Here is an 8,465-nt window from a genome sequence, read left to right on the forward strand (position 1 = left end):
AATTGTCCTTTGCAGCTGACCCAGTTTTTGAGTTAATTCGTTGCAGCTGGCACAGTTAAATGGTGTGTTCATAGCAGATGCATGCTTTCGGCAGAATAAATATTCGGTTACCATAAGGTTACAGCCCTCACTTATTTGAGCTCATGAAATTGTACCAGAATTATATAAAAAAAATTGTCAAAAAAATAAGCAGAATAAGTGTAGAAACCATAGAAATGGGAGCACCAACATAACATAACATAATATGCATTGGGAGCACCAACATAACGTAACATAATATGCATCGTAAGTTAAGTGACCCATGGCACTTTAAAAGCTCCAATTTTAGGTGTCTCATGGAAGTTTACTACATGGACTAGCCTAGTTAAAGTCCAGCATGATAGAAACAGCAACGGACACTAAATGTTAAAGTGATGAACCATTGTTGAGTATGCTAAGATGACCAGATGTCTTGTCCTTGCACGAGGGACAAATGAAGCCAACAGAATCAGCCTGCTGCTCAGCAGTGCCAAAATGCTGGAACCTTGTGTTGCACCATACACACACGGACTGGAGCATGCCGACCATCTTTGACATGTCCCAACCTAACTGGACCGGAGGGCAGTTCCCAAACGGTGGTCCATAACCTAGCATCAATGTTGGCTCATAGCCTAGCATCAGTGTTGGCTCGGGCACAGGTACAGGATTATGTCTTCCCAGGTTCCCAAACTGCGGCGCTCCAGCTGAGGCCATCCGAAGATGCTCCTCAAAAGTAGGATACATTTGCTGCTTCTGGGCACCAAATCCAAGTTGCAAATCGCACTGTTGGGAAACAATCAAACTGTCACGTCCATCCTGGCATGCGATGAAATAATAAAATGGCATACACAAAATGGATTGCCCGATTCAACACGCAGATGGATAGCAGAATGAAAAAATGGTAGTGCGCTACTGCTACATTTCAGCGACTCTTTATGATATATATACGGTAAGACTATGGGAAAGATTTTATCAGTGATTCCATCTGTTCAGCAACAATTGTTATGTGGACATGCTACATTTTATGACCTCATGTTTCAATCAAATAACCATCTTTTTTGCTTCCATATTCATATGATATGAACCCATATATTTTAGCAATTACTGAATTAGGTTCAAAAGAAGAATCATTTGTTTTATCACCTGATATGTGTGGAAGACAAAAGAATGAATACCAAAATTTAAGACCTATATAGCTCTAGCAGATTGACTTAGTGAACTTTTCAAGGGAAAATATCTAGTGATACCACACCTCACATGATACCATGATACCACTTCACAAAATTTAAATTGTATGTGTTAAAAAATTCCAAAACAAAATTGTGATTGTTGACAATATGTGCGTTAACATTCTCTAGATTTTTCACAGTTAAATTTAAAATACACCAAGAGAAATAAAAAGACAAATGCTATGTGAATAGTGGCATTCTGCATTTTTGCTGTTATGTAACACTATTCATGCTTGATTTCTCATTTTTGTTTCTCTTAGGGTATTTTGAATTTGGTTATGAAAGTAACAGGGCATGTAGACACACATCTTGTGAACTCCCAAAATTTTGGTTTTGAATTTTTTAACATGAAATTTAAAATTTGAAGAGTGGTATCATGGTATTAAATAAGGTGTGGTATCACTAGATATGTTCTCAACTTTTCAAACAGTCGATGTGCAGGACCAGTATGTGAAGGTATCCTGTAAACTTACCTGATCTTGAATAAGTCTGCTCATTGGACCACCTTCGACAGAACGAACCAAAGAGGTCAGGCTTCCAAAATTGGCATGCATGGACATAAAATCATCCATACTTCCACTTGTGCCTGCTGCAGGGAGTGAGTCACAAGCAGGATCACCGCCATTGTACTGATTTTCCAGGTCGCTGTCAGATCTTTCCAGAGCCTCAAGCATGGAACCCTTGATATCAAAATCAAGTTCATTTGGTTCACTGCGACGGGTGGAGCCACTTGCAAAAGAACTCCTCATACCGTTGAAATCAATTACATCAGTTGGAGTACCACCAGTCAGTGTGTTTAGATCGGATAGTGAGTAGCAGCTTGAGAAATCAGCTTTCATATTCATGGCATTAGTCAGCTGAGCAAAGCTAGTTTCTCCAATAGCACCAGTGAAGATGTCATTGTTGTAAGCTTCAGCATCATATCCTGCTTCATTACTTGATATGTTCCCCGAGTTCACAAATTGTTCCTTTGCGTTATCACGTCTGCTGGCATCATTCTTGATTTCAGGAGTCACTGAACAGGAAGCATTGAAATAATCCACACTAATTTGAGCAGGAGAGATAGGGTTCATGGTTAGATTAGATTGATACATCATGTCATTGTTATGGTTGACAAAAATTTCAGCTTTAGGAACATTGTTATGGTTGACAAAATTTTCAGCTTTAGGAACATTGTTCTGGTTCACAAAACCTTCATCCTGACAAACATTGTCATCATTAGGGCTAGCACCAAAGCATTGAGCGATAATGGATGATCGATTGCGGTCATGAAGGGCATTAGATGTTTCACAGTTTGTACCAGAAACAGGAGAAGATACCGTATCTAAACATGAATTGAGGTTGACATCCCTTATTCTGACATCAATGTTGATCTCATCGTTTCTCGAGGCAGCAACTCCCTGATCTATTTGGTCCTCAACAGTTTTATGGTATTCAGAGCTAGTAGGATTGACAACACCCCGAAACTTACTCTCATCTACCTCCATGCCGATGGAACTAAGATCAGGCTCATCCAAGTTGGCAGACAATGGGCTATTTTTCACCTGGTCATTAAATTCCGTTTCACCAGCAAAACTACTGAATTTCGGATCCAGCAAATCACAATGCTCAGAAGCTCGTTCTGATAATGTAATATCAGTAAAATCCATTTGATGATCTGTGCATTTGCTTTCAGCTGGAGCATCTATATTAGGTGCAACCTCTTCAGTTATGCTACAGAAATCATCAGACCTGTTGAAACTTCTGGAGCAATCTGCGCTTGGAAATTCCACTGCTTTTGAGCTGTCATGCTTATGAACTTCTGGAGACTTGCAAGTTCTAAGGTCGCTTGCAATATAAGAAGTAAGAGACTCTTCAGCTATATGACATGCTCCATCACGGATTCCATGGTCACCAGAATTGTTAAAAAGTTCCTTCTGATGTTCAGTGCAAGGCTCACTAGCAGAAGATTCTTTTTCCTGTTGAGGTAAGCCATTTATCTCCCAGACAGGATCCTTCTGATGCCCAGAGACAGGCTCTCCGGAAGAAGGTTTTTCGTTCTGTTCAGGTAAGCCAGTCATCTCTTGCGACCCACATGGCACTGCAGCCAAGGATGGTTGGGTACCCAGTTCTCCTGAAGAAGTTCCGCCAAACAGTTCTGCTGCAGTCTGATCTTGATTTTTAACATCAGCAACACCATGGCCAAAATAGCCAGGTTTATCTTCAGAGGTCCTCTGACATTCCCGAGTCTCAAGCTTTTCATCTTTACCAACTCCCAAATCAACAGATTTATCAACCCTGCGCCTTTTAGCTTTCCTTTGGTGAAAGGAAAGCTGATGCTGCACATAGGCACTCTGGTCCTGAAAAGTCAATTTGCATTTTTTGCACTCTTTCGTGTCTGCTTGTATTGGAACTTCATCTTTATAAGGTTTTTGTCTCTGTCCCTGTGAATCACCACTGTGAATGGATAATGCAAAAGAAGTGGCTGGCACTGCACTTTGTGTATCCTCAGTTGAATCGGCTTGCTGGTGAAGACCTAGAGACTAATTAAACAACTTCATCAAGTTAAACAATGGAAGTTCAAGTGCAAGATGCATAGATAAGGTACATACTAAAAAAAGAACTTACATTAACAGCACTAAAGTCACACACTCCCATGTTGTTGCTCTGAACAGGAGTTAGCTTTGCCTCAACATATCCAACAAGTGACATCAAATAAGAAGAAACTTCTTTGCAAGTAGCAAACTGATGTCCTCTGGGGCTGGAAAAGTATGTTATGCACAATTAGCTAAGGCAAATAATGGTAATGGGAACATGGCATGAAAACACAATTCAGTACCGAATGAGATGAAATAAAAATTTACGGATTACATAGTCCAAGCACCAAGGAGATCACAAACACAGCAGACATGCTACAATGCTCCACCGATTGGTCAAAGAGGTATCATCTTGGTTAGGCTCTCCATTTAACAAGTCTAAATTAACATGGATATTTTTCACCACCAACAGAACTTGTGTAAGGCAGAATGAAAATGGGAATATATCTTTGGAAGAAAGAAAAACCGCTGACACAGTGATATACATAAACAGCTATCAGTGTATTGGTGCATGTCTAATGAAAATACCCACGAAAGAGCATGTGCGTCAATAAAGAAATAGCAGACCACCATCAAGATAAATGTGGAATCATTTGACAATTATACAATACTCATAAGTTGCTCCCAGTATCAAGATGGTATATCATGTGCATAATTTGGGCACTCAACCTTGATCAGCCTACCATGCTGTCGCCAAAGCTGTGAGGGTAGTTGAATAAGAGAGATACCAGGGAATTTCTTCAATTTATATTTTTGCGTGAAAAATAATGATGGTATATACAGGACAACGGTAAGATGGTTGGAAACATATAACCAATTCCAACAATAAGAGGCTAGAGGTTAGGATAGGTTATGTTAACCTGGCCAAAGTCCTTTAGCCCTCTATACACAGGATTAAACGTAACCACTGCAAATAATTCTTCAACATTCTGATTTTCAACTACTAACCAGTTAATCTGGCTTATCTTGCCAACAACCTGCTGAGCCTGTACACGCAATGCCTGACTGAACATGGATCTGAGGGTTACAAAACTACGTCCATATAGGCATATACCCAGGCCAAACTACACATACCAAACCAAAAAATAGAGTGAGCAAAATGCACCTCTGGTTTCCTTATATTGAAGGAACGGATCAAACAAATAAAGAAAAGCAGCACACGAACCCTTGAACTACCAAACAGAAAAGAACCACTATTCCTTTTTCGTATGGAAAAATAGACATTATAAGATCCTTATCCAAACAATTTATACTTCGGAAGTATCATATATATATGCTAGGCAGGGGATTGACAGATGCGTCTGTCATCCCAGACCAACCAAAGGGTTAGTCAAGCACTTTCAGTTTACGCTCGTTAGAAAAAATAAAATACCTGGATGGATGGATTGAACATCATATACACAGAAATGAGACGAAAAAATAGGACAAACTGATGATTAAATTACAAAATTGTACATGCACTCACAGGAAAACAAACAGGGCCAACTAACTGATGATTAGGATAAAAAAAGATGCGCAATGTATGCATCTACTACCATTAGAGACTAAGAAAGTGGATGTAAGAGATCTGGAAACAACACCGGGCAAATGCTACTCCAACAAGAATAACGCTTATGTATCTAATATAACTAGATGCCAGAAACCCCATTGTTTTCGTGCTTATGTATCTAATTTCTAGTATAGCGCTTAATCTGGTCACTGAAAGCAGTCTCATTGACTTAGGAGATATTGTTTTTCATACTACGGAACGAACTTATCTGCAATGTGAATATGTGAAGGAACGATTATCCGCGTAAGAAGCACGGCGTACATTCACATAGCATCGCATTTGGGGCATAAAACCTGAATCATTCACAAGAAGGCTACAACAACACCTATCGAGAATCAACCGACATGCGCTATCACTAGGTTCAAAAGAAACAACACACAGCGAGCAGAACAAACCTAACATAACGGCGGCAGTTGATCCAGGCAACGCGCTCCTTGCGCTTGATCCCGAGGATTAGCTTCCACCCACGGGGCAGGTGGTCACCAAACATGGCGGCATCAACGAACTTCCTGCGCCGCCTCCGGCTCCCCCACTGCCCCTCCAGCCCATTCATGAACCCCAGCAGCGCAGACTCGAGAACCAGCCCCGCAGTCTGCTTCTGTATCTCCTCCCCGTACGGATCCACCAACCCCGCAAGCCTAGCCAAATCAACCGCCGCCCCCTTGGGATTCATCAGCTCCCGGTCGGGGTCCGGGAGTGACGGGATCGGCAGGGCGGCCACGGGGGTTGCGGGTACGGCTAGCGGTGGTGCGGTTAGGGTTTGTTGAATCGGGGGCGGTTGCGGGTAGGAGGGGTCGTCGCGCGCAAAGAGGCGCTGGAGGTGGAAGACGATGAGGCGGTTCTCGGAGTCCTCGTCGGTGGGGGCGGCGGTGGAGGTGCTGGGGGCGGTGTTGTGGGAGAGATTGGTGGCGACGCGGTGGCGGGAGAAGGTCTGCTTGCGGGAGCCGGCGCTCTCGTTGAAGACGGCGCGATCGATCTTGGGGGGCGGGAGGATGTCGGCGTCGCGGCGGCCGCGGCGCGGGTCGACGGCGTAGGGCGATGCGGCCGCGAGCGCCACGAGATCCGACTGGGACAGCGCCCCGAGGTCGACCATGGGAGCCACCTCCGTCCCCATGGCGGGCGGCGGCGGCGGCGGGTGGCGGCGGGCGAGCAATTTGGGGGTTTGGTTCCGAGGAAACGCACAACGTCACGGATGGGGAAACTGCGGCTATACGAGGTTGGATGGAGAGAGAAGTGGGGAGTGGGCTTCAGATCGGACGGCTGTGGTGACTTTAATGTTCGTGCGCTTGCTGATCAAATGAAACTGACACCCTACTCCACAACCAACCCGCCGCCGCCGCCGCTAGGGAGTACCAATGGCGCGCCGCCTCTTCTCCGCTGCGGGAGCGCTCCTCCCGCCCGTCCCACCTCCTACGCCGGCCCCGGTGCCCGCGTCTTCTTCCGCGGTGGCGGCAGCGGCGGAGTCGCTCCTGCCGCTGCTGCCGTGCAAGCGGCGCAAGAAGCTCCTGAAGAAGCTGAGGAGCCCGCGCGTGGCGCCCATCGAGCCGGAGCCGGACCGCCGCGTGCCGGCGCTGGACGCCGTGCTCGACCGCGACGCGGCCTTCCGCTTCCTCTCCCGCGCGCGCTCCTTCATGGCGTCCCTCCCGCCGCCGCACCGCATCCCGCTGGCCGAGGCCGGCAAGCTGCACCGCGAGCTGGGCTTCCCGCGCGGCCGCAGCGTGACGCGCGCCGCGGCCCGCCACCCGCTGCTCTTCCACCGCACCACCGTGGGCGCCGTCCCGCACCTCGCGCTCACGCCGCTCATGCGCGCGCTCCTGGACGAGGAGCGCCGCGTCCACGACGAGCTCCTCCCGGCGCGGGTGCAGGCCGTGCGGAAGCTGCTCATGCTCACCGCGCACCGCCGCGTGCCGCTCGCGAAGCTGCACCACTGCCGCGCCGTGCTCGGCCTCCCCGACGACTTCCGGGACCGCGTGCGCGACTTCCCCGACGACTTCCGCGTCGCCGTGGACGCCGGCGGGCTGCACGTCCTGGAGCTGGCGCGCTGGGACCCGGCGCTCGCGGTGAGCGCCCTGGAGCGGGACTTCGTGGCGGACGAGCGGCGGGTCCGGCGCACGTTCCGCTTCTCCGTCCCGCACCGGCGGTCGATGCCGCTGGACGCGGAGGAGGCGGAGCGGCTGGACGCGGCGACCACGTTCCCGCTGGTGTCGCCGTACACCAACGGCGCGCTGCTCCGGCCGTGGACGCCGGAGGCGGAGAAGTACCGCGTCGGCGCGGTGCACGAGTTCCTCAGCCTCACGCTGGAGAAGCGGGCGCTGATACACCATGTGTTCGAGTTCAAGGAGGAGCTCGGGCTGACGAGGCACATGTACGAGTCGCTGCGCAAGCAGACCCGCGCATTCTACCTCGCCGGAACGGAGATGAACTGGGCCGTGTTCCTCCGGGAGGCCTACGACGACGACGGCGTGCTCAGGGACAAGGATCCCCTCGTGCGATTCAACGAGAAGCTGCAGGGCTACGCCTGCATGACCGACATGGATCACACTTCCGAGTGCTGACAGCTGCTGAACTGATGATGCCGCTGGAATTGCAAGTGACCCTGTGCTGCGTCACACCTCTCTGTGTACTGTTAGCTTCACCTCGTATGTTAGAGCATCCCCACTCGTTGGCGCTCCCCACGCCCAAATCCGGACGAAACTATCGCCGGATTGGACGAAATTAAGTCGTGGGGAGTACCATATTTCCAGTCGTCCACCCGGAGTTCGGCGGATAGAGTTTAAATTCAAACAAATCGCCGTCCCGCGCTACAAGTACGGGCAGTTGATCGGCAAAAGGAGCAAAAGGATCGGCCACGGATCGGCGATCGGAGGGAAATTACACGGAGACGAGCTCGTCGGCAGTCCCGGCCGGCACGGCGGTGTCCGACGGACCGGTTCCTCACACGCCGTGGCCGAAGCGGCTGCGGCGGGCGACGATGAAGCAGCGGCGGCGGTGGACGTCGAAGCGGCCCGCAGCCGACGAGGTAGATGGTGAGGTAGACGAGGTAGGAGCCGGCGGAGACGACGTAGTGGCTCGGAGGATGTCGTTGCGGTGGCC

At 48.8% G+C, this 8,465-nt stretch overlaps 2 protein-coding genes across 3 annotated transcripts; one reads left to right on the plus strand and one right to left on the minus strand.

Annotated features, from left to right (window-relative positions):
* Positions 1-279: 279 nt before the first annotated feature.
* On the minus strand, positions 280-6,486 carry LOC124652042. Of its 2 annotated transcripts, none has more exons than XM_047191066.1 (4): positions 5,768-6,486; positions 3,855-3,987; positions 1,721-3,769; positions 280-801 (listed from the first exon to the last, which is right to left on the minus strand). In XM_047191066.1, the coding sequence occupies exons 1-4, from the start codon at positions 6,484-6,486 to the stop codon at positions 406-408; spliced, it is 3,297 nt and encodes a 1,098-aa protein (XP_047047022.1). In that variant the 3' UTR covers positions 280-405. The 2 variants fall into 2 exon arrangements, with proteins under 2 accessions (XP_047047022.1, XP_047047023.1); XM_047191067.1 differs by lacking the exon at positions 280-801 and adding an exon at positions 1,035-1,237 and having other exon boundaries at positions 1,666-3,769.
* A 241-nt stretch (positions 6,487-6,727) lies between these two features.
* On the plus strand, positions 6,728-7,927 carry LOC124657110 (protein WHAT'S THIS FACTOR 1, chloroplastic-like). The gene has a single exon (XM_047195721.1). It carries the CDS (start codon positions 6,728-6,730, stop codon positions 7,925-7,927), a length of 1,200 nt encoding a protein of 399 aa, XP_047051677.1.
* Positions 7,928-8,465: the final 538 nt, after the last annotated feature.

This window comes from Lolium rigidum, chromosome 5, assembly GCF_022539505.1.
Source record: "Lolium rigidum isolate FL_2022 chromosome 5, APGP_CSIRO_Lrig_0.1, whole genome shotgun sequence".
NCBI classification, from domain to species: Eukaryota; Viridiplantae; Streptophyta; class Magnoliopsida; order Poales; family Poaceae; genus Lolium; species Lolium rigidum.

Excerpts from the sequence above, each read along its gene's own strand:
- LOC124652042 (XM_047191066.1), bottom strand. The coding sequence starts at position 6,486 with ATGGGGACGGAGGTGGCTCCCATGGTCGACCTCGGGGCGCTGTCCCAG. Across the intron at positions 3,988-5,767 it reads AACTGCCGCCGTTATGTTAG|CCCCAGAGGACATCAGTTTG; the intron begins GTTTGTTCTGCT and ends ATACTTTTCCAG. Across the intron at positions 802-1,720 it reads GCAGACTTATTCAAGATCAG|TGCGATTTGCAACTTGGATT; the intron begins GTAAGTTTACAG and ends GTTTCCCAACAG.
- LOC124657110 (XM_047195721.1), top strand. The coding sequence starts at position 6,728 with ATGGCGCGCCGCCTCTTCTCCGCTGCGGGAGCGCTCCTCCCGCCCGTC.